General features: G+C 41.4%; 1 protein-coding gene across 4 annotated transcripts in view; it reads left to right on the forward strand.

The window, feature by feature from the left end:
* LOC100749778 (tyrosine-protein phosphatase 99A) overlaps window positions 1-26,652 on the forward strand; it is a 428,501-nt gene that overhangs the window by 130,841 nt on the left and 271,008 nt on the right. For all 4 annotated transcript variants that reach the window (XM_033318609.1, XM_033318607.1, XM_033318613.1 and 1 more), the window contains exon 2: window positions 24,556-24,849. In XM_033318609.1, the coding sequence (XP_033174500.1) occupies window positions 24,556-24,849 (294 nt within the window). The remainder of the gene's footprint in view (window positions 1-24,555; window positions 24,850-26,652) is intronic.

Below are 26,652 nucleotides of genomic sequence, written 5' to 3' on the forward strand. Positions count from 1 at the left end.
TCCCTGTTTCATAATCTTCTCCGTTCACCTGAGGATAGCTACAGCCACTTTCAAGATACATCGAGTTCCGTGCATTTTAAAACTTTGGCATTCACGCACACTTCTCTCGTGCCCTGATTTCAAACACTCCACGCAATCCTAGTACTCAAACTCAACTACTTGCTCTAAACACTCGTTTAAAACTTATTTCTCCCAAATCGACTTTTAGTGCGACGTTTATGCATTATGTGACTTAAATTCACTTTCCTAATGCTACGACCGTGGTCATGTCAGATTAACGTGTCTTTAAAAATGAATGGTGAAAACGTTGGAAATTCTCGCGGAGGCTTGAAACAGCGAGCTGTCGAAAGTCCAGGCTAGATACTCTATCGAAATATCATCGATTTTTCGTCGCTCGCACTTCGTTGATACGCATTCAACCGAGTGTTCGACAGATCGTTCGTACAGCTTTATGAAGCTCTCGCCTGTGTGCACCATAATTTCGACGCGACATCATATGGCGATTTACGACGATAACGTTTGTTCATCGACGGAAATTCATTAGATGGGCTTATGAACGACGCGGTGTGTTTTATTCACGCGTTTTCAGGAAGTGTCTAGGGTGCAGCAATGCTACTGTCAAACTTCTCGTGGTAAAATTGATTTTTCTTGTATGATCAGAATGAAATAAATGTTTCACGTGCTTAACGACTGGCATCTCATTTTTTGGTAGAGATATTTCGATATTAAGTAAACACTGTGAAACATTTTAACACGTTGACAATCCACGATTTTAACGTACTAACAGGTCTTTGGATTCTACCCGTTGTTCAGTCTCCAAATATATCAATAGAAATCCTTTTCGCGGAATCTATTCACTGTCCAACACTCATCAGTTTTCCATTGAACGTATCCAAATCTCTGGATTCGAGGCTGTGGCTTAAAGACAAATGGCAGATATTAATACCTAAGCGATATATTTTTATTTATTCGCTACTCATGCCTATTTTGCATTTTCATCTACTTGCTCTTCGTTCGTTCTTTTGTTCTTATGACTATACATAAAGTAACTCATGTACGACTCGTTCGTATTTCTAACTTTATTCGTATTGTATCCAAAGGAACGTCGTCTGTCGGATTAATAAGCAAATAAACATCCTGTGCACTAGACGATTTCTAAATCGCTAGAAGGACAAGGAAAATTGAAAGAGAGAGGAACACGTTCTCGTAGCGCTTAAACCATCCATAAAATACTGCCTGGGGTTTAAGCTATCGACCAATCATCCCCATCGAGTGATTTGTCTGGCCGCAAATTCTAAAATCGCGCATCGAGATAGCGCTCGACCCTAACTTAACAGCGTCACCGTAGAAAAAGTACGATCACAGATATTTCATTATCTTCGATTCGACCCGGTCGTTCGATTTCGCCCGTTCTCCACGGATGTTCTGTATCAACTGATTTCACGGGCGTTCGCCCCTCCGGACTCGTGAGACGCCAATAAAACCTTTTTTCGGTTTTCCCTCAGAGGTCAATCATTCGTTAAGGAGATGGAGAATAGAACGGTATCGGTTCCCCGCGAATCGTTCTCGATTACCAAAGGCGGATTTACGATGGCATTGGAGGACTAAAAAGGGAGAAACGGAGAAGAGATCCTCCGGCGGAGTGCGTCGAGTGAATAACTAAAAACGTTTAACATAATATCTGATCTCGCGTAAAGGCCCCGGCGGCGCTCTTTCGCGCAGTGCCGTATCTTATTCGAAGGCCAAAGGCTGCCGGGGACAAATGCAATTTTTCCAGCAGCGTGGAATCAAATGAAAGATCCAACCGCCATCGGTAACTACCCTCATTTTTATTCCAGTTCCTGTTCCCCTTCTCCGCTCGTTCCCTTCTCCCTTTCCTCGCCATTTTTATTCCTAGCTTTTCTGCTTGTCTCCTTACAGGATCGCGCCTTCCCTCTTTCACTCTTACTCTCGCTATCTCAAACGATGTTCCTCTGCCCCGGTTCCTTTTTGTATCCTTCCTCGACGATTTCTCGCACTCGGTATCTTGGGTACGGGCACCTTCGACGTATCAGCGCTCGTTATTTAAGCCAGTGAAGTCGCACGTGACACCCTGTAGATTACATTACATGCCCGCGTTGGATACCCACGTGAAATCCTGCCACGCCACTCGCCGCACACTGCGGTTTTCGGCAACGTCCTCCAGGCTATCTTAAACCGAGAAGGTTTGTCTTCGGCCAGAATATAGCGCTCGCCACGTGCCACCTAATCACTCGTCTCGTTCGCATGCTTTTTGCCTAGGTTTGATATATGATATTATTATCTCGCCGGGAAGCAATGGTTTCTTGACTTTACTTGTAATTTCTTGCTTTCACGGAATTTGTAAATTTAAATGAATAGAATTTACTTAAATGAACAAATATGGATTTACGTCCACAGTTTTGTAACTTTGAAAGAAGAGCTTGGGGAGGTAGGCAATTCGAACTTTACCAAAAAAAGGAGTCATAAACTGACAGCCACTCCAAATCCCGAACAACGTTCATAATTATTGATTTTGCAAGTGCTATGACGCTGCTGAGATTCATATAATTCTCTCGCGTTAATGCTCGCTAAATTGTTCTCACTATGTAAATTTAAAGTATGAGATTTCTATTTAAAAAATCCAGATGGGAAATTTATGAAGAAATATGTAATTTAAAAGGAAAATGAGCCTGAGAAAATTTTTTTAGGGAATTATTCGAAAATTTCACAAAGTTACCGTTAGAAACCTATAAGATTTCTATGAGAAATTACGAATTGACCATTTTTTACCATTCTGATAACTTCAGCTTTAAAGGCTTCACACTTAAACATGCTGCGAACATACTTGCATTACGCGCACTCTACGGAATCGTTCTTCACTCGCTACCAACATCCTAATTTAATATAAACACGTACTTGATCCTTAATTAATCATGTATAAGACTATGGTTACAGTAAGTGCATGTTCTAGAGAATGTAACATCCGAAAAACGACGTAGTTAGTCTCACAAGAATCTACATATCCGAACGTCTTGATATATTTGTCAAAAATTATATCCACTATAACCATAGCCTAATTCTCAATTACATCTTTCAAGCAACACTTGACACACACAGACTCGCAATTACTTCAGGCTTGTGAGTTTTCATCAAAAAGAATCTACAGGTAAATAGAATTGAACTTCAGTGACAAAGTTGATTAATCTACTACGAGTCACGCAATTTGACAGCACATACACTTGCTTTTGAGCAACGATATACCACGATTCGGTAGAAAAAAAAAGGATATAGAATCATCGATGCATCGGGGCTGATGGTTTTCTAGGACGAGCTCGATTTAACGGTGAATCCACAGGGATACCATAGGATGCACGAGATGCATTTACGATACAGTTCGCGGGAGCTGTATTTGTCTCGAACTGTTCGCCATCGCATGAGATTTGTTTGTTCCACTTTAGTGATATTTCCTGCTGGATCAGCTGTCCTGGAAATGCGCCGGATTTATAGCCTTTCGTGTGATTTAACGTTGCCAGTGCGTCGAGTACAAGAAAGAGACCAGCGAAAAAATCTAGGAGCAAGGGAAATCGGATGGAAAGTGAGGAAAAGGAGAAACGAGCGGAGTCGGAAGGAACATAAAGGAAAGTCGAGGAATCTTCGAAGTTGAGGGCAAGGGCAATGAAGTCGCGCTGGCCTCTGGAACTTCACCTACGATCTGCAATAGCTACGATCATCGATTTCATTGAACCCGACTTTTTCATGGCGACCCACTGAATTTGTAACTGTGATCACAATAGAAGCTCTATCGAAGAAACTTAACAACAAAAGAATTCGATGTAATATACCTACGTATAATGAAATACGAAAGAAGCACGCAAAGAAACTGAAAGAGTTAAAGGGAAAAGATATGTAGCGAAATAAAGAAACGAGAACAATCATGACTGTAAAATATAAAACGACGTGAACGTCTATCTTTCACGCGTCTCTGAGCGAAAATTTCGTTTCGAAGAGAAGAGACGCGAACGAGAATTCGCGAAAAAATGCAAGAGAGAGAATCAATGTCTTTTCCATGAGCCGATATCGGTGACTTTATTTGAACGCGCTTCTTTCTTAGCTCGGAATCGAAACCAGACCGAGTTTTCGATGCGTCGGGTAAAGTGCAAAGGATTAGCAAGATACGGATCCAGGTTGTAACAGCGATAGTTCTGGGCACATAGTTGGTGTACGTTACTGTGAAACCTATGCAAATTGCCATTCCCAAGCCCGCATTAACGGATATAAATGCGATATGCCGTTTCGCATTCAGACTTCGACCTACAGTATTAAGCGCTCTGTCGTTCAACTTATCATACGTTGGATCCGCCAATAAAATTCGAACATCGATAAAAATTGGCTTGATTGATCTTAAATGTGAGTTTACTTGCTTGGTAAAATGATGAAACTCGAGGCATTGTGCCACCGTTAACCTGAAGACTGTATGGTAAAAGTATGTAACATTCTGTGTGGTAGAATTTTATACACTCGAATCGAGTTTCTGAAAGTTATAGTTCCGTGCATGTAAATTTTCAATGAAACGCCGAATCTGTGTTGTCGTATTCATATTGAACGTATTTTATGCATTTAATTAATTAAGAATTCATAAAGACGTGCAAACGCTATGATATTTTTTAATTAAAACAATATTCTTTGGTAAATTTAATAAATGAAATAATATTCTTCAATATAGAAAGTTTCATAATAATTTTATTGATTTCTCGTTTCGAAATAAAATTTCCCTGAGTTGTAACGAAACATAAATCTCCTTTGAAACTTTAACTGCGCAATAGTAGACACTTGTTGAAACGAGAGAATGTAGTACAAAAAGGAGATATTAAGGATTATTAACAGTGAGAATTGTTAGTAAGAAAGTAATACTACTTTTACAAGCATTCGGATGTAACATAGTGGGTTAACTGAAGTCTGCGAATGTAAAGGAAAAAGGAAAGAATGTCTTACGAACCATCGACCATTACAGACGCGAGGTGAACTCGCGAAAAGTCATTTTTCAACATATTAATGCCTGACACTAAACAGGGATAGCATGGCGAAAAACCAGCGAACACGGGTTATCCATCATGTTCTTCCCAGCCTTTTTATCTTTATTTTTTGAAATCAACAAGAAAAATAAACGAGAAACGGAGAAAACGAGGGAGCAGCCTTGTACAACGCCAGCTAATGATCAATTAATCTTGATGGTTGTTTTCATAAGAATAGTCGATGGTGAGAACAGGATGAAATTGTAAGTACGTGCAACAATGCTGCAAAACGGGCGAAACATAGCCGACACGTAACGAAATAACGAAACGTCGAAGCGTATAGCGACCTACATCGCCGGATTTCGAGAGCAAAGCATTTCGCGTGCTAATAAGCATTCGAGCGAGCGGTGCATGCAGCTATGCGCCGTTACGGATTCTACGGCATTAATGGAATGGCCTGTATCAAGATTTTCCAAGCCAAAGGTCTACTTCGTCGCACTAATTGCGATCTAATAATAGCTTTTCCCGCTGAGCACCATTCTGACGTCTTTAACGCGATGAAAATTTTCCGACAAACCGACAAACGATATCGTTTCGAGGGGCTGAAAATCACAGTGGTGTTCGTCAAGATTTTGAGAATTTCGATTTAGTCGAATCCTAGAAGCATCGTCCCTTTAGTTTTACTAATTAATTATGTTATAACTTTATTCTCTGTCGCGACACGTTTTCATGACTTGGACAAATATAATGAATTTCGTGTAATAAAATGAGCACAGGGGAAACATGAACTGATGAAACGTGATAAATCACATTGCTTGTTCCAACGAGAGTAATTTCTCGTAAATTATTTTTTCTAAAGCTATCTAAATTTGATCGTGCGGTTTTCATAAAAAAATATTGATTTCAAAAGTAATTGATCATCACATTTCGAATGTTAGGCCATTAATTATAATAAAATAAAATTATGCCATTAATCTTTTCACGAAATGTCACGGATTTGTCGTGTATCGCAGAACGTTTGTATCTTCGAACCGAATCGATCGTTCCTCCTTTTAATTATGCTATGTTAAGATACACGCTCTTAACCATTAAATAACATCAAAATGAAAAAACAACGGAATTGGACATACTATATTTTTCTTCTGTAATTTTCAAATGAACCGGAGAACACTATTTTATGAAATACAGCAGTGGATTGACTTACAGCGCTATGATTCTCAACCCTCCATTTGTAAATACACCATTCGACGTGCCCACATTTCACAGAAGAGTACAACGTACTACAATGTATTACCATAGTTTTTCCACTGTTTACGAGTTACATAATTCCAGCGAAATTCGGTCACTACGATGGGACAGCTCCATTCATCGTGCAACCTACTTCAACGATTGCAGTTAACAAACGCCTGTAGTTTTTGCCAGCTAGCAAAATTCGTGATTATTAATTAGCTTCCAATAACGTGATAGATCGTTAATGGAATTAAACGTGTGGAGCGAAACTCGGCAACACCATGGGATAAGATAATTAAAGATACGTGATCCAGGCGAAGAGACAGTTGGAGAAGAACGCGTTTAAGGGTTGGTCGCGTACGACCGGTGTCCCCGTTTGTGTGTTTTAAGGCGAACGGAATTAGGAAGCCGCAATGACGTGCCCGAAACTCTGTTGACCTCGCGGCGCTCAACGCAGAAATTGGATTACTCGTGTTTACCTGGGGACCCTTAACTGGCTGAAACCACTCGCCACCCCTCGACGAACGTCGTCGGTTATTCCAAGATGAGGTGTGTTCGATGGAGATCCGAACTGCGAGAAGCTGCGACGAGACGAAGCGAGAGAGGCAGAGGAAACAGGGAGTCATGGTAATTTGATTAATTCGACCCAACTGAATTAGGATTTGTCCGTTATCCGGTGTGCTCGAGGTAAACGTCAAAGGGCTGGAGTGTCGAGCACAATGGCGACGTAGCTCCCTGTCTCTTTTGTTCGCTCGCAAAATGACTACGTAGCAATACACAGTGGCTCTTGCCTTAGTTTCGTCGTTGGATAAACCACCTTCGTCCCTCTAAGAAACAAGCGAATAGAGCAATCTTGAAACTTGCCAATTGAAACATTCGCCGGTTATTGTTTGTTTTAATTACATCGTCGTAGCACGGCTCGTCCACGCGCCGTATACGCGCGTCGTATTATATTATATTGTCGTATAAAGGTATCTGTACCTTTGTCGTATCGTTGACGAGATGTAGTTTAATTAGAAAATTATTATTGGACGAATGATTTTATTCTTTATAATAGCTGTCACATTATAAATCTTAATCGGTTTTTGAAGTCGATGTGCAACACGGAAACTAGTTTCTGTAATTGTCGTATTTCATGGAACTATTTTGTTACTTGATAAATTCTTTGTCTTTAGATTCTTTAATTTTTAAACTATAAGACGGATTAAGGATTTCCACATTGATAGAAGCTCTTCTGTTATCAAGCAGTAAAATATATTATTGTAATTTTTTAGCAGATAGGTGATTTAGATTTATAATCTAGTGCTTTCATCGCAAGATAGCGAGTGTTCCTCCTAGTTATTAATTCATCGCTAACTTGAACACCTTGGTAAAAGTCACACGGTATTACTAGAAATCGACCAAAGTATTATCAGCAGTATTGTATACTATGTACTATATAGGGTCTCGTGCAAACAACCCTCTCTCATCAAGGCGGGCCATTTTACGCCCGCACAAAGGTGTTTTGTACGATGAACACGCGACGTGAATTCACCGGACTTTTAATCCAACCCGTCGTTAATTCGCACGAAATTAACGATCGCATAAATGATTAATTAGCATGTGGAAGAAAAGGTCGCGGGTGGTGGACGTGTCCAATGGACAAATTCACGTTTTTAATCGTTTACACAGATGTCGCAATAACGGTACGCGATCGCGCTAATGCGGGGATGCCTGTTCATAAATCGTAATGGATTCAATGAAATCGCATGAATTTAATAATTCGATAAATCGCGCTAAGCGAATAAAACGTGGTCGGTAATAGGATTGCAAATAACATTTTAGCCGAATTTCACGACGCTTCTTGCATTATTTTCCCAATGCTCGCTAACGCGCGTCCATTAATTTGTGTCGAATCAATCTCAGCCGATCGTATACAAGAACCATGATCGTTATACGATATAATTTTTCTGCGAAAAATCGATCGACATCGCGTCGTTTGATCCACAGGAAGAGGAGTTCGACGTGGTAATTGCTCCGTAAGCGATATTCACGGCGGGAAGTCGGCTCGACGATACAATTCCAGGGTTAATTTTCCATCGATAAGCGAGAGGCTGGCGACTAGGTACGGAAATTTGACTTCAGGAACGACGCCACCAACCACGAATTAATGGTATCGATAAATTCGTAAATTGTATCCGCTCGAGTCTCAGAGGGCGCATTTCCTTTCATTAGATCCCTCGCGACGCTTGATTAACTGGCCTTAACAGCCGTGCAAATATCTACCGATTCGTGACCAACAATTTCCCCTGCACACACATACGCTTTCTGCTTTACACGTACGATCCATGGTCGTGGGGAGGGTTTGCATTGGCGACGCCAGTTTACCCCGCAAAGCGTCAAAGACACGTACGAAATCGTAATACAAAGACATTTCTTACAATCGATGTAACCTGACGTTTCAAATGACGTGGCAAATATCTACGAATTCATCGATCAACTTCATCGAACAAAATTGTATTCGACGTTGCTGTCTGTAATTATCGGAGTAACGAATCTCGATCTAAAGGCACATACTTTAAGCGGTTGTGGCATCTGGATCGCGGCCGAATTCTCCCCTATGCGGTTAAGCGTGGCGTCCAACAGCCATTTACAACGGCATTAAACTTCCAGATCGCAACAAATTTGATAAGTGCCGGCACAAAGGGTCGGTGTACGGTGCTAGTCGAAACTTCATTCGAATCTATAACCTTGCAGCACAAAGTTAAGCCATTGGCGCGGAAAATTCTCGCCGACCTCCATTAAAACCGTTAATTTTCCCGGTCGACACGTAATATCCGGCGGCGTGTTATCGACACGGTATCGATCGATGTCCCCGACGCGCGTCGCGATCCATCACGCGATGTAGACAACGTCGGTACGGCGCGCGTCCAGAGTGTGGGAAAGCATGGAACGTGTGTCGGCTGCGTGCGGGGAAGAAGTTTGCTGAATCTGGCAAACTTTAACCTCGATCACTTATGTAACAGAGTTACCAACGCTACATACGCTCACTCATCCGGACAAGATTTCGATTCATCCTCTTCGTTCCATTCGTGATTGTTTGATCTTCTGTTTCCTCTTCGATTTGGCGTTCCGTTTTCACGCGTAACCCCGCAGGCGGGTTTCCTCTGACGTACGTGTTCTTCTGTGGCGAATCGTGCGACAGAATTGCGGCATTCAACGAACCAGATCGGAGCTCGCTCATCCCGCTCTATTCTATTCGTCTCATCACGGTTTATAGTTAATAATTTCGAATTCCGACTGTATTTACATACAAACTTATATGCGCGACGTCACGCGGAAACTCCATCTAGTCTGTTGCAACTCACCTCCTCTTCCTGTGGTTGACTAAGCTAGATCGAAATGAGATTTCGCTCGTACGGAACAGCGAAAGTCCGAACACGCGGCACGGGAACGGAGTTGGTCACGTAATCGCGGACAGGGGCTAAGTAGACAGGTGTCGACGATCTTCCAGAGAGCTATGGGATATTGCAGCAATTCCTCGCTTAACCCATTGCGTTCCAAGCGTCAGCTACATCGACAACAGCTTTTCGCTGTTACACGAAATTTGCAAAAGTAATCTAATACTAAGATAATCGAATAATCTAATTGACAAAATTATTAAACGCAAAGCTTGTACTACAAGATATTTTCTTTCGTTTCAATAATATTCCTTCACACACGCGTGATCAATTCATGCAATTGTTATAGAGCAAATATGACAAGAGCTGGGAGAATCAGTGGCTATTTCGAGTCTTTCGATAAGAAATTCGTGGAAAGTTTTATTTTAGTAGAATATTAATGGATTTTAAAATTAAAGACTATAAACTTCTTTCTGAAATTACTCTTTCGTGAAACGATTCGGACGTTTGTTTCAAAAGATATTACACTTTAAATGTTATGAAAATATTATGAAATGTAAATGTATATTAATATGTTCATATACCGTTACATTTTGCAATTCTTAGATAAAATATTGCTTTATACGTGACGGTAATATATATTAATGTAAACATGGTATTAGTAACGAAGATTTACGATTAGACCGCGGATGATCATGCAAATTCATATTTGTATAAGCATGACTAAAGGAAACCATTTCTTTCTACTACTTAACTAGAGATTTGCGTTAGCCATTAAATGTTATAAAAAGGACTTTACTTTAAATATCTTACACATATGGTGCAATATTACGCATATTCTGTATATCTTCCATTTTTTAATTTCTCATAAATACATACACAGTACATGATATTTACAACTGTAGCCAAATTATACGGTCAGAACCAGTTGTGATAAAATATTGAATACCCGATATTACAAAGAACTTTGATCATTCCGAAACAATTTCAATTATAATTGTCGACGAAGATTTTTGGAAAATGTGGACTTGATTCAAATTATCGTGTCACGAACACTCGTGTCTCGTTACGTTGGCTATTTAGCCTAGTCATATAAAGTCATACATAGTATATGTAATTACAATAGGAATATGCTCGTGTACAAGAGATATTCAATCTTTTAACAAGACCAAGCAGTTCTAGAACTAAAGCTATGCGAATACAATTTCAATGGAGATTCGAAAAACCGTCCAGATTGGATGTTTAATATCACGTACGTATACGAAACGGATAGCAATTAATTAAATAATTAATAATCATTTTCGTTCTCGAGAAACGCATGAGATAAAAAGAATCCTCTGACAATGTAGAGGACCGACGAAAATATGCCAATTATTCTTAAGTGGTTTCAACGTATCGAGTCGACGTTCGATTCGATTCTATCATAAAGAATGCACAAAAGCCAGGCGACACTTGACCGACACTCTCATCTCATTATCTCTGTGTACCTAATTTCAGACTCGTATCGAGGTCTCAAATTGATTTTTCGTTACACGCGATGAGGGACATTGCCTTCGTTCACCTGGAATGCTTATCCTATTTTACATGGCCGATTGACAATAAAAAATCGATTATAGATAAAAACAATCGTGTGATTTAAGAGGGAATTTTATGAAAAAATAATAATAGCACTGAGAGTGTGAACCTATCGCTGGTGAAGACGAGCTACTTTACCATTTGCGAATTTTTAATCTCTGAACGAAAATAAATGATAATTATGACCACTAAAGTATTCTTGACACAGTTGTTAATGTGATATCTTCGTTACGACGAGGTAATGACGTTTTTATGAAATTTGAAATTTCTAGTATTAAAATATAGAGTAATTACATTAAAAAAGGCTCGAAACCCGTTACTTTTCAATCAAACTGCGTACACTACTTTTTTTTATGGAAATAACTAAAATTGACTGATCTTTGTTCATTTTCAATTCGATAATGATAAAAACTTTCGTTTAACCTCTTAGGTACGGTTGAATTTTGCGCAGAGCTGTTTCTCTGTAGAGCAGAGTTCGACGCGAATTACGCGTAAACGATACAGCACTGCAATGTGTGAGGGATAGTGCTGTTCTCTACGCAAGCATATTGGAATGAAGTTTTTGATAATTAAATTATAATTTTACTTAAAGATGTGATGCATATACTTGAACTTTAATAATTTACTTTAATAATTAATAATACAATCGAGTGTGATATATTTTAAAGCACGGTACCACACGTAGACGCACGTTACCATTTTCACACTCATAGCGCGATAGTGTTTTTTCAAATTGCTCTTGGTTTTCTATTTTGAAGCGACATTTCGAGCTTGAAGATTCTAAAAAATTATAAGAATACGGATAGCCATGTTATAAAGAGCATGTAATAATGGTATATTTATTTTAACGAAAAGCAACAATTGATATCTGATATTGGCGTATCAAAATGTCATCCGCGAAAGCCACTATAGTAGCGCATCGTACCTGAGAGGTTAAAGGTCGGCGTCAGTAGCAGTTAATATCCATTGCCTTTTTCCAGTAAGCTTCGTCACTGATAAAATCTACTTAAGCTTTACACGTTAATAATTTCGGATAACATAGATCCAATGAAGAGAACAAAATAATTCCATGTAGCACAAACTGCAGCTACGTTCTAGTTTGGTCAACTTTCAGGCCAAATGCATTCTCCAAGTCTCTAAAAACAACAGGATATACGGTAACTCCCATCGTGTTGAAAATCGCGAGTAAATCCATTAGAGCACGTGTGCTAACACGGAGAAAAGTGCGAAAACACGCGTGCGAGGTGCGTGTGTATCGTTCGCTCGATTTTTCGCGCCCTCCGAATGGCACGTTAACGAAAGCTCGATCGTAGGCTACGAAAATCTCGATAAACGATGCGACTTCCTGGATGATTCGTTTTGACGCAATCGCAAGGCAGGATCAGTGGGTGGTTAACGCGGCAGCGACGAAACGACGCTTCTATCGTCTCTTCCTCCTTTCCTCCCTCGTTCGTTGTTGCGTAATTACCGCTGTCGTTGTTCGCGGATGAGAAAAATGGCAGAGGGGCAGAGAGAGCCGCGGGTGTACACTCGACGAAGCACGCGACCCGTAATTATCGTGGTTTCAAACCGGTCTGATTTATATCGGTCACTTTACGTAACACACGTGCGACCGATGAAATTTTTATCTTTCATTAAATTTTTGTTACGCGTGATTCGCGCGTTTGTCACGAAAATATGCCGACGAATGGCTGATCGTAGAGATCGAGGTCGTAGTTGATCATCGATCAGTGCATTGAAAATATTTATGTTCACCTCCGCATACATCAAGCTCTCGACAATTTTGAGAGATAAAATTTTTATCGAACGACGGTTCGCAAATATTTGCATGTAATTAGAGAGTGTCGAAAGATTGGTAACGAAGTATCGCGATTCGTTGATGGGGATAAAATAAAAAATAAATAAAATAGTACGTATCCGTATATAAAAATAATATGGCGCGGCCATGGTGTTTAAGAATGAAATATAGGGGTGGAAGGGAGACGCTGTAAACAACGAGTACTTGGCTATTTAGAAACGTGATTTATACGGTTGTTCCTTAAGTCAGGTGAACGATATCGTATAAAATTGCTCGGTGAAAGCTGCGTGCCGGGTTTCCAACACGGACATCTCAGGCAGATGGTTAGACACGAAGGCATCGTCTCGAACGAGGCAACCTCCATTTGTGGGAAACGAAGGGGGCTGGTTCCATTTATTTTGTCTTCTACCGAATGATCCATTAGCGGGAGCGTCGACTATCGGAATCTCGCGAACCACGCAATTCCAGTTTCGTTTTTCAACGGGAATCGAATAGACCTTGGTAGAGAAAATGCTGTTCGTGATCCTCGATTCGTTTAACCATGGCAACGACGCTGGAATTCCATTTCTTAATGATTGGTTGTTTTCGCAGATTCATCCTCTCACTTTTGCTATTTGAAATAAAAGGAAATAAAAAAACATGAAAGGAAACATAAATGTACTAGATTTTCCAGGAAGTTCGTAGCATTTTCTGTAATGAATATGTTCTGCGTTATATTCATCTTTCTGTCAAATATTTAAATACTTATTTAAATACTGTAATATATATCGAATTGATTAACTAATAAGCTTTCGTTTTTTATTAAACCGATATCAGACGATAGTTGATATATTCAATTCTATTTAATGTAGTTTTTATATTACAATTAATAACCATTTATTTCCATTTTTACCACGAGGCCAATTAAACGGTAAAAGATTTAAAATCCAAAAATTCACACGGAATAACGCGAAATCTTGGAATCGAAGGACTACTTAAAGGAATTCGGTTTTAATAAAATGAATCTGTTTAATACACGAAGGAGACGTCACCGGAAACGAACTATATATAATCGAATAAGATACAAATTTTGGCAAAAATACGTCGCCTTCAAATTTTTCTTAGATCACGCTATAAACTTTTCGGACAATCCAATAATATGAAAAATTTTCCAAAGAGAAAGAAATATTTCTTTTCTATTTTCCAACAATCCATCGAAAATCGTAGAAAATTTACTATAACGACAACGATTGCTCCGTAAACGAAACTTTTGCCAATGAAATATCCATCGACCCATGTTCGACTTACGTTTGTCCGACGTCGAGAAGCTCAAAGAGAAAAATAATGGCGTAGCGATGGAAAGAGACTAAAGCAAGTTTTGTAAACTGTTCCTGTATAAAACGGTTCCGGACAGACAAAGACACGCGAGTGCATCAGACGAAGCGACATACTAATCGACTCTCTGCGCGAGAAGTCTCGTCCGGTTCGTGGATAGGAACGAAGAAGGGAAGCGTATCGAATTGCTGGAGCATCCAAAGTCAGTGATTTACAGTGAGCGCGCGAGAGCCTGCCTATTGTTACCCTCTAAGAGAGTAGACGCTAATTAAATGGGAGGTAATTAACGAGACAGCTTGACCAAGCGGCCAATTAAACCAGGAGAAGTTTACGTATTACCTGCCACGAACGATTCGGAAATCGCTCATAGATCTAAGAGAGTCTTATCCATTCGTTTGCTCGAAAGTTCCATCGTCTTTCGGGAACCGGGCTAAGTAAACATCGTTCGATACCAATTACATTGTGATCGATGAATTTACTTTGCAAATATCACGATCACAATCATTCACGAGATCGTTGATTTTATTACACGTTAATATAAGAATTTCTGTTATAGGTATATTAGGATAAATATAATTAAATATATAAAAGCAATTCTAAGCTGCAATAGTGTCACATAATATAACATTCAGAAATAAAATTTGTTCTTTGTTTAATGGGACAGTTGCATTACAACGAGTCTTCTTAGAATTAGTTGCGTTACACTTTTACCCGCGTACAGAATTTGTGCGAGTGACCTCATCTTGCTAAATTACAGAAGAGATTGAAAAATGTCATAGATGAACAGAGGGAAGATAATGTTTGTATCTAGTGCAGATCGAAGAATTAACTCGAACGCGCATTTCTCGTTCGATTCTCTCTTTCTATGTTTATAATTTCTCGCGATCACTTTATAACAACACGAATATTCTCAGAACACATCAACCCCTAAGCTTGGATGGTCACACACTCCTTCTTCTCGTGAAGATGATGCACTGGATTTGTCTAGATGTTTATACCGTTTGGTATAAATGGTTATGGTTATGCAAAATTCCCCTTTTCGTATTATTTTACAATACTCGGTTCAGTTACTCTCGCCCCAAACCAGGAATGTGGTCATGTACCCTTTCTCCACCTCCTAATCTTTGATACTCAACCTTCCACGCATTTCTAGCAAATGAAGCTCAACCACTTGCAAAAATTCCCAATCACGTCCAAAATTCCAACTGTCGTAGTAAAGATATTTAATGATCGTGACAGTGTTCGATCGCGTACGCGTGTTCGAAACACAGAATAATTTTTTCATTTCGTCGATGACTCACCAGTTTTCCAGCATGTGGTAAACGGTAAATTCCGCAATGCTCATGGTACAGAGGAAAAGCTGGCCAGATTAGTGAGTGGAAACACTCTGGTGTGCGGGCAGGGGTTGCAGAATGGTCTGTCCAATTTTGCGGTTGTGCTGCTTGAAATACCCAGAGATGTAGCGGTGGCATAAAGAGGAAAAGCAGAACGTGGGGTGAGGGCGAAAAAACACACTTTCCTGTAACCTCTCTTGGCAAGTATCACAGGCCAAGCTCGTGACAACTTTAACGAATTCCAACCCCGGGCGAAGAATTTTTAAAAAATCATTCCTTTGAAAAGGGGTAGCGGGGTTGTGAAAGGGGACCGCGGTCGCCACTCGGTTCCTCAACGGTGAGTTTCGAGTAAACACTTCGGCGTGAAGAAGCCGAGGCGGTCCCGAGTCGCGAGTAACAAACGCTCTCGCTGAAATAATGACATTCTGCAAAATGTGGCGAGCCTGTGCCACGAACGAGTCACGCTCGGTTGAAGCAACGAGATCGCTGTAGGCAGAGCTAGGCCAACGACTGCGCTGCTTGAGAAAAAGTTACGAAAATCTTGCTCATTTCGTGCTGCTTTCATCGCGGTGTGAATGCGTGCCTCTTTCCGTGACGAAGTTTGTTTACATACACGATCATGCGATATTGCATGTATTATATAGCGTGGGATGTTTCCTGTTCTAGAGTCAAGTCAGATTGTGAGTAATCGAATCGTATATGATAAATGGAAGAACCTGTAATAAGATTCTGAATTTTTTTTTTTAATTTTTAATAAGAATTCCTCATTAATTCGAGATATAAATGAAGTCGTCGTGAGTTTTGCATGAAAGTGAACGATAATCTTTCATTTTTACTTACGCTTCGATGCAAAAGATACTGTTGCGATATCTTTTCCGATAAGGAACGTAGAAGTGTGATAATTATCAAGCTTGTCACCCCTGTACCGCGTCAGTGTCCCATTGAGGGGATTTTTCTAAGCAGAAAGCGGAATAACGAGATGCCGGGTAACGCAGTGGCGACTAACAGCGTGAAAATTGGCGGAACGACTGGTTCCGTTCGATATTCCCTCGAGAGGATTGTCACGGAGCCGTGTCGCACGAGCGATCAGGCATTATTGTCTGCGAGCAAGGAGCGAGAAATCTTGCTGGGAAGACAAGGGGAATCGTTCAGAATCAAAGACAAGAACAATCAGCAAAGTGCCCAGAGAATATCACGAACTAAAAGAGTCGAAACGAAACCGCACAAATCACAGATGGAATGAACAGCGATACCAAAGGGAAGAGGGAGCTAGATTAAGGGGTGGCAGAAGGCAAAACGTGGAGCGATTCGAAGGGTCGGAGGTGGGTAAGCGTAGAGACGTATCTAGAGTCAGGAAAGCGAAAGCAATTAAGATAGTTACTTGGTTATGAGACAAAAAGGCCGAGCAGAACGAAGGTAGGAAGGTAATTACCGTGGTAACGGCTTGCCAAGGCCGTGCGACTGCATCCCGTGGAGTGGTGCTGGCTCCTGGGGAAATTAGTGCTGGAAAAATTCATGCCCACAGAAGATTTGCGTAAATTAATTTACGCTGGCGAACCGGTCGGCTACACGGAGAAAGGGGATGAAATTCAATTTCTAGACGACGATGGATTCTTACCTTGGTCAAGATTGGTACACGATTCCGTTTTTAGAGAAGATCGGTTAATACTCTAGAACCGTCGGAAGGGCAAAGTATCTAGCGACATTCGGCTGGTTCATTCCTAAAAATGTTATCGTTTACAGGATGGTTGAGAATTAAATTGACAAAATACAGGGAGAGAGGAAGGGCGTGCTATTTCGATCGTGTTAGTCGACCAATTCGTTCAGAATTGGAACGATCTTCCGGCGCGTGGAGGATTTTTGCTGAAACCGAGCGAACGGAGGAGAAAAGTTCGATGTTGAGGCACGTTCCGTAGCCGCGTTCGTCGATGTAATTAAGGAGGAAGCCGGATTAATCGGAACGATAGCGCGAAAGGAAACACGAAGTTGTCGTCTCTTCTTTTCTTCTTCCTTTCTTCTCGCTCTCGGTTTTCCATCGAATAGCTGCGCTGCTCCTTTTTGTTGTTTTCTCATTCTTCGTCTGATCTGCCGACGAGTCTGTCCGATACTTTCTCGACACAGCGCGGCGTCCGTACCTTTCTATTTATTTGCATTTACCCGGAGAAGTCGGTTAAATACCGTGATCTATATCCTGTCTGGGGATAAAATGCCGTGAACCGTGAACGAAAAACGACGAAGAAATCGCGTCCGAAGCGTCCTTCGCCTCGCTCGTTATCCGAAGCACGCGAAAAATGGAACGTCTCTCCTCTTTTCACTCTACGTTTTCTCTGTCGGGTACACTGCATCGAACGCGTAATTTCGTTCAACGTGTTCGCGGCCCCGAGAAATCACGTCGAGAGACGCGATGACTTTAAAAATAACAACTCTAATTGCGTTTAATTACGCCAACTACTAGGAACTCGAATGGTCGAAGGGTCTCGCCCACGTATCTCGGCCCCTCTATGGAAAAAACGCGCCAACTCGTGGCCTAAAAATGTTGGTTTTAACTATTCAATTAAAGCAGCGACCTTGTTAATGAGCTGAAATTTTCTTTGCCTACGTTTCCATGATATCGTATCCTCGCACGATTATACGAGGTAACCGCGGTCGGATGATACCGTAACAAGACCCATTTCACAACAATTACACGGTATAGATCGTTGAGAAACAATGAAACAAGTTGAAATAGGAAAAAATCTTCCTCCGACGCATTCAGCTCGATTCCACCCGTTTCCTTGAACTTTTCCGTTTCTCCGTACACCGAGTTCGATATCTGTTACCATTTTCCATCCCTGTGCTGTCTCTCGCTTCAGAAACGGAAGCCTACATAATGGCACGTTTCTTCCTGCAATGGTTGAAACACCGACGACTCGCGGCACTATTTCCGCGGCTTTAAACACCGTTGATATTTCATCGCTTGGAAAGTTGATTTCGAGAAGTTCGCTTGATTCACGGCCCATTTCCTCTACTCTGCTTTTCCTCTGTAATGAGAGTCCGGTACGATAGATGTATCTTTACAAAGATAGAAGGCTGCTCGTCGAATATTTTCTAATTTTTCATCGTAGCCTCGAGTGAAAATCAGGGACAGCTTTTTTCCACGATTCTTTCCTATCGAAGTAAAGCTCGCAGGTTCGAATAAAGATCATGTGACGCAAAGTTGACGAATACCACAAACCAGACGCTACTCTGGACAAGCGTCGGTGGCGTAGTAGATTTTTTGCCGCGCTGTCACAGAACAGGCGAGAATGTCGTCTAATAACGTGACGTAGGTGGCACGAGAACGGGTTGCTCGAACGCTTTATGGCCGCGCTTCTGACGAAGTTCAAAGAGTAACGAGCCACGTTAACGTTTCGTCCCGGTTGCGGCGCAAGTTCATAAAGCGTTGGCGTTTCTTTGATGCGGCTGCCGTATCGCGTGCAGAATCCCATTCCCAGTCGTTCAACGATCAGGCATCACGCGGACAGACGGCTATATTTTCTTCCTGGTGGCGGTCTGTATGGCACCATCGTCGATGATGCTGTGGCAGGCGCGTGTTACCAAGTGTCCGGTGAGAAAACTTTATACATTATGTTAACCTACGCGCGAAATGGCCTTCCACGAAGTGGGTGGAAAGCGCGCTAGGCCGACGAAAACTTTCCTTTCCTCTTCGAATAACGCGATCCTTCAAAAGGAGCTGTTTCTTGTTTGTTTTCCTGTTTCGCCCGAGTCTCTGTGTTTCGCAGTATCGCCCTCAGCCTTTCCTTCTCACAAGTAAAATATATATCACGGAATAAGGCACTCGACTTCCTGATAATGGAGGCACAGTCTCGATTCACTCGGATCGTTTAATATACTTCTTTGTGCGCCTTGCTTGAATGCGTTTCTATCCGTTTGAACTGCTTCGAGTTAAGGGAAGGTTATGACACGACCGCTTGAATTTCAAACGTTTCCTCGCTATTCGCGAACCACGTCGACTAAAGGAAATCCCTTTACGCGTCGTAATTTGGTTTGGAGTAAACAAGAAAACGCACGTCAAGCCCGACTCTGCACTCCTTCCTTCGGAAAGGGATTTAGCGTGATTCGCTTTCTTTCGGATCTCCAACCAGCTAGAAATTTTATCCGACCGTTTTAACGTATGCAATGATCGTCTTTTTCTTAAGCACAGTACAGCGAGCGATCTACATCTTTTATATGGGCATGGAAAGAAATTGCTATCTGGAATAATTGCGTAGTGAGAAAGTGAATACAGCATTTGAAATATTTTAATCGAGCTAAACGAGAAAACGTTTCTTTTTGAGAGAAGAAAGAAGGGATTATATTCTAGCTAAATGCTTTCAGGATAGTTATTATATCGGTTTCAATATTGAAAAAAGATAATACTCTGTACAGCATAGAGAGTATCATCCATATTAACAATTCTTTGGTTAAAAAAATATACGCAATTTAAAGTTCATAATACATATGAAACGTGTCGTTTTTTCAGTTCAAGGAATTTTAGTTTTCAGACCTTCTTCGTTAATATTTGATCTTTGATAAGAGTAAATTTCGAGTAAATTCACAGAGTGGTGAAAAAGTAGCGACAGCATACCAAGTCCTGAATATTTGCTGCACTGTATATTTTGTGAATTTCGCATAGAAATAGACATTAAAAAGTAAAGAAGAATTACAGAGAAAATATCGGTAATTGAATGTTATACCAAACTTTTAGCAAAGAAGCGACGAAACTTCTGAGACCTAATCGAACGTTTATTTTTTTAAATATTTAAACAGCAGCGTAAATATTTCTAGAACTTCAAATCAGGCGAGAAACATCTGTGTTTTCATCTTCCTTTATACACTTTCCTGCAGCGAATCATGGAACTCTCGTAGCCAGCTGCAATTGTTCCTAGTTTTTACGATCGGTCCGTATGGACGCGCGACACGAGCGCCTGTAATTCCGTTCGTCCCAGCACGGACGATATTCTTGCACGCTGCATACGACACTTTATCCCTATCGTCTCGTTTCCCTCACTTGATCGGCCAGTACTTGGAACAGCTGCACGGACGGACATCATTTCTCCGATGCACGTTCCCATAGCTCTCCTGGAATCGACGAAAAGCCTGGAACGTTGAAAGACGGAAACTGGTCATAGATGGGAAGAGAAGGAACGCGTTTAACCCAAAGCCGAAGCTGTCCGCACGGGCGCCGAATAGCTCTGGATGTTCGTGCAAAGTATGTCGGAAAAACTGGTTTTCGAATGAAAGAAGAAGTATAGGACGTAGAGCTCTTGGATGTCGATGTTGAAGCACGGATTGATTCAAGTAGTAGAAAGCGGAATATACGCGGTGTATTCCTCGGATTTATTCTTTATAATTCTTTTTATTTTTTATTTCCTGAGAAAATACATATTTAGAGCTGGATGCTTGAAAAGGATTAGAAACTTTTCAATATTATTTTTTGACCCGTTATTTAACATATATTAACATATATTCTAAGGCATAGACGCACGCGCGGAATCGTTAAAGGGTAAATGAATATAGCGAAATTGACAACTAACAATCGTTCTAAACCGTAAGAAATTTAAATAATTCGTTTTATTTTACTGATACGAAACATATGAAAAATTACTATCCCGAGGAAGTAGATTATAATAATAAATTCTTTTCGCAAACACACGCGTATGGATTAACATAGAAAGAAGAAAAAATATCACATGTACATAGTAAAGCTTTCTCTGTGTATACGTAAATACGGTTACCCGATAAGCCCGTAATAACGATAGAACGCAACGTATGCATCAGCAACAGCAGAAGTACTGAGAATCGGAATTCTCATTTTCTTTAAATTCTACGGAGCATCACAAGAACGCGAAATTCGATATCGTCCTTTGAAATAACCGGAAGATCTATTCCGGTCGTTTAGTGATTAGCAGAAACGCGGTAGTAAGCTGATTGGTGTAGCAAAGTTATAATGCAGCCGATGAAATTATAGTAAAGTCGTTTCGACGTAATTTCCATCGTAACTTCCGGTCAGAACTACGAATCGATGCAGAATGTCGGATGGTCAAAGTTCAACCAAATTCGCAGAACCATTGGGCGGTCTCTGATCGCTGGCTATGCCGGCGAAAATCGGTCTGCGTCACTGGAAAAGAGGATTGAACGGATACTACATACGATCAGTGGTGTGTAGAGTATCGAACGTACGACGAAGAAACAGAGACAGAAATAGAGTTGCGGAGTGAGAATTGGACAAAGAGGCGAACAGCGGCACAAACCAGAAATGGGTTTACAGAGTCGACACGGGCTAAGTTGCACTTTATGCACGTATGAATACGCGTGAACCGAATGCTCGCTACAGCGCACGCTCACGGTCCAGTTTATCAAAGATTGGAGATGGAATCGTTTCGTGAATCACGTCATAACGGCCTTTCGGTTTTGAAGAACGCGATTTCGCGATCGAACCAATCCCCCTAGCCGCTCGGTCAATTCGATACTATTCCGTTACCTCGCTACCTCTCTCTTTTTCCTCTCTTCTCTCTCTTTTTTTCGCACGCTGGAAAAATCGCTTGCTGATTCAATGGAGCTACCGTGGCTCGAAATCGTGGCGAGCCATTCGCGAAAAATGAAAAAAACCGCGCAGAAATTTCGTCGGACGGCGAAGGCGGTGAAAAATGTGAAAGCCGTAGGACGGAGGTTCGTGACGATGGTCCAAAATGAGGAAAAGCAAGAGTTTTAATTCGTCGTTCCCTTTTCTGCTTACGACGAACACGACTTTCATACGACGAAATTTCAGAAATGTGGAAACTGCCGTTCCGACAGCGTTAATTGATCGACTTCTTGTTGGAATCCGCGTAACTAGGGCCAAGGGAAACAGTGGGCAGAAATAATAGACCGTAGCCGCGCCGCGATTACTATGGTTAATCGAAGTATGCACACTGGATCGAAGATAACCGATGTTTAGCTGGATCGTTATCGAAACTCGAGGGTTTAAGGGAGAGGAGTTACTGCACGAGGGAAGGGAGATAGGAATCGACAGTTGTATATCGACGTTATCCTTTCATTTATTTTCTGCTATGATTAAATTGTTTTCTCTTGCTACGCCACCGATGAACATTAATGAAAGTCGTTGAAAGTAGCAACAAGGAAGAGCGTTGTATTACTTTTTGCGTGAAATGCAGCAAACTTGAAAGAAGACAATCGAGAACCTGAAAAAGTAGTTAATTACGAACAAAGGAAGATAGGACTATAGACGTTCGCGATTATAAATCGGTTAGTATCCTTGACTATGATAATTAAATTACAGTCGTTCGTGCATTTATGAGAGACTTGCAGGTACAAGAATCTACAGAATGCTGATATACGTAAACATACAAAGTGACCTAAATAAACTACTTATTGTAAAATTAAAAAAGCTGAACAGGTCTTTAAAGCAATCTTACTTTTTTATGAGATCATGAAATTACCTACATATTTGCATAAACATCCGCAGTACAGCAATAACATTATACTACGTAATTTGTCATCATCTTGCAACGCAGTACACCATTCTGCTATTACGATCGAATTTGCTCTTTTTGCCTGTCATCAACGAAAATGAATGGTGGAAGTAATGTAAGTCAATGAAAGGAAGTAATGAAAGTCCAAGATAGAAGGGCACCGTAATTCGTCTTAAACATGGTAAATCCGTAACCAGGTACAATTTCGAATCAAGAATACAATCGTTTAGTGTAACCTACCGCCTACGTCGTTGCAAGATTGGCATTAGCGTTGACCTTGTCTCTATTCGAACACGTAGCTCGTAAATTCAAATCGCGGCGTGTCCCTTTTGTTCCGAGATCTGGCGGGCTCCGTACCGGCACAGAATCAGCGTCGGAAGGACTATCCGAAAACAGGGAGCAGTTGAGCTAATTGGACTCTTTGCCAGGGAGTTTGACTCGAAATTGCTTCGTAACGCGAGAGACACCGAGCGGAAGCGCGCTTAGCGCCCGCGCCCGTTTCAAGAAAGTGCAGTCGTTGCCATTTGATCCGTCTCGTTGCATTTAATCTGCTCGAATGTCGCTGGTTACGCGTCCTGTAGCGCCTTGCTGTCCTAACGAAGGAGAATCAAATTGTTCGGAAGAGAAAATTTGCAAGATGGTTACATCTAAACAGTCGAACCTTTGCATCGTGTGTTTCGTGACGTCTGAATTAATGGTAGGTTGACAGTTGTAAGTCGGGTGGTTTTAAAGTCAAGTTAGGTAACTGGGTGCAGGAAAAATCATACTCGGTCAATGCAAAATACCTATACTTAGGTACGCACTTTCTCTTCCCTTATTGTCGTCCCATAGACGCACTCATCGGTGGAAAAGTGAATCAATAGGAAAACTGGACAACTATCTTCAGCATCCCATAGTCATTCGATCAGAATAGAACTAAACTTATCGTATGTACACATCGTCAAACACTCAAACTTCTACAAAATTTCAAACAACAATCTCAGATCCTTAAGAAATTTCGAGTACCACGAGATTCTCACATAAATAAATAAATCGAATAAATAGAAAATACTGGAAATATAAATATCGTCTCATCGTTAATTTACACGAGGAAATGCGATGTGATATTACTTTGAGCGGCATAAACCCATTGTCCATGCTTAACTTCGTTAACGTAACCGTGTCGCATCAATATACCTGCCGAACTCGCGAAATGTTGAAACTTTGAAACGACACGAGACGACTGGTCACGGCCATAACAATCGTCCAGAGTAGAAAGCGTGGAAAGGAAGCTCGTTTTATCTGACCTCTGGCGAAATGGTCCTGACGCAGCCCGATCGTGCAGATCCTCGCAGTTCACGGATAGAGTTAGCTTTCTTTGTTTTTTATTCTCGCGATAACGGCCACGACGTGATGGACGAACAATGTCTCTGTTTCCAGATTCCATGGTGGGAGAGATGGTCATCGAGGCTGGGAAAAACGTGACGCTGAATTGTCCAGGAGTGACAGAGAATTCTCTCATACTGATGCTCGAATGGAGGGTTAACAGCATGCAGCTGCTTGAGTACAGCAGCAACACTACCATCGTATGGAACCATCAGAACAGGGTGTCGTTGTCGTTGAAAAACTACGCGCTTCAGTTCCATCCGGTCACCGCACAGGACACCGGAGAGTACACTTGCTTGGTGAACAGCCGCAGCATGCCGGAGGCTGTTATCAGTCTAATAGTTCATGGTAAGTGTTCATTCCTTTTTAGTGTTTCTTTACGTTTCACGTCAGTCTACTCGATTTCGCTTTGATACGGTTTTGCGCGACATAGAAATCGTTTCACGAAGATTATCAAACGTCGATTGAAATACCGTCATGAGTGGAAATAAATTAAATTGGCATAAAATGGAGCCTGTTCCTTTTCTGTGCATGGAAAAATTGAGCTTGTAACGATCGAAATTGCCGTACATTGAGCCACACTTGGCCATCGTAAAAATAATCACGACAAATCCTGCCGAGTTTCTCGATTTAATCTGTCAGGATTGTCCCTCTCTCGCGAGTAAATTAAAAATTAACCTGGTCTCGCGTACCTCGTCGCTTGGCACCGCGCCAAACGGACCAAATGGGTCAGTATATTTGCGTTTTAACCTTGGCGCTCCATAATTCTTCTCGGCCCTTTTGAAACCATGATTCGCATGTACGTACCCATTTATAAAATTCTGACGATCCAATCCAACATTGCAGTGAAAAAACGTTCATCTGTCTTTTTTTCCTGGATCTCGCGTAAAAGCTAGAAAATAGAATATTTGTCGTGAAACAATGTGAACTGGCTGAAATTGAACGATTCTGAGGAATTATGTAAGCGGAACGTGGTCGGGTCATGCACCGTGGCAAATTTTGCAAGTCTTATTATTTTAAAGGGGGCCATCGAAAGAGTGGTCGGGTAACTAACGAAGGCAATTTTCGAGTCTTGCAAGGCGCGCCGTTCAGCCGTGCGGTAACCGAGCTCCTGGCAACTTCAATCCCTCGTTCCTTCAACGATATTGGATAAACTTGCGAGCCAGCGGGGCTAAATTTCCGGCGTAATGTAAAGGCAATTTACATCGTCGTTCGGATAATCGAGGAAACTCTGGCGAACGAGCATCGAAATTGTACATCGACCGTTCGAAAGCTTTCGGATCTTTCGCCATTACGTTCGAGTTACTACGCCCGACAAGGACGCATCGATAAATCGTTTATCCACCGAGGAAGGGACGGTTCTTTGACTAAGAAATTTTTTTTTTCCAATCCTGAGACTGGCCGAGAGTCACGAGTAAGCGCCAAAGACGTTTCCAACTTTCGAATGCGTTTCTTCTGTTTCTCGGTGTTGTTAAAAATGAAGAAAACTTTCCCGGGGCAGCTATGTTGCTTTTAGCCGGTAACTGTGCACAGAAGGAGCCCTGGGACCACTGGGAATTCTCTGCGAGTTGCGCATCGATCGTTCCTCCCTTTGAACCGTGTTGGAAACTAAAAATCCTATAGTTAGTGTACTCTCTGTAGTTTGATGGAACCATCCGACTTGCAAGCTAACGGTGCCTAAAACCTAGCGAACGACCATAGTTCCGTGCTCGTCCTTTCGTCGAACATATCACGTAGGGAAATTAATCGATCCTTTTTCCGCCGCGTAATGATTTTCGTTCGTGCGTCAACGTCTAGCAATTTGTGTTTACCAAACTGGATGGCAAAGTAGTCCAAGTTTACACGAAGTTCGCGATGTCGACTAAAGGGGAAAAGAGATAAACGTGGACGCGAAAGAGAGAACGAAGGAGAGGGATAACGCGATAACATTCTTCCTAACTATCTCGTTGCCCTTCTAATGTTTTATTTTACACGTGAGTTTCCCTTCACTTGTCGCGGTATGTTTGCCGTAAGTATTTACGGCTGATTTGAATTCGTCACGTGCTACCTACCGCGTCAAAAGCTAACTTTTCCGAGCGTCCCATAGGCGTCGGAATCGTGGGAGTTCTCGTTAAAACTTCGCCCCGCATAACTTGGCTGAAAGTTTCGCAC

The sequence above is a fragment of the Bombus impatiens genome, unplaced genomic scaffold (assembly GCF_000188095.3).
Source record: "Bombus impatiens unplaced genomic scaffold, BIMP_2.2 scf_0017, whole genome shotgun sequence".
NCBI lineage: Eukaryota > Metazoa > Arthropoda > Insecta > Hymenoptera > Apidae > Bombus > Bombus impatiens.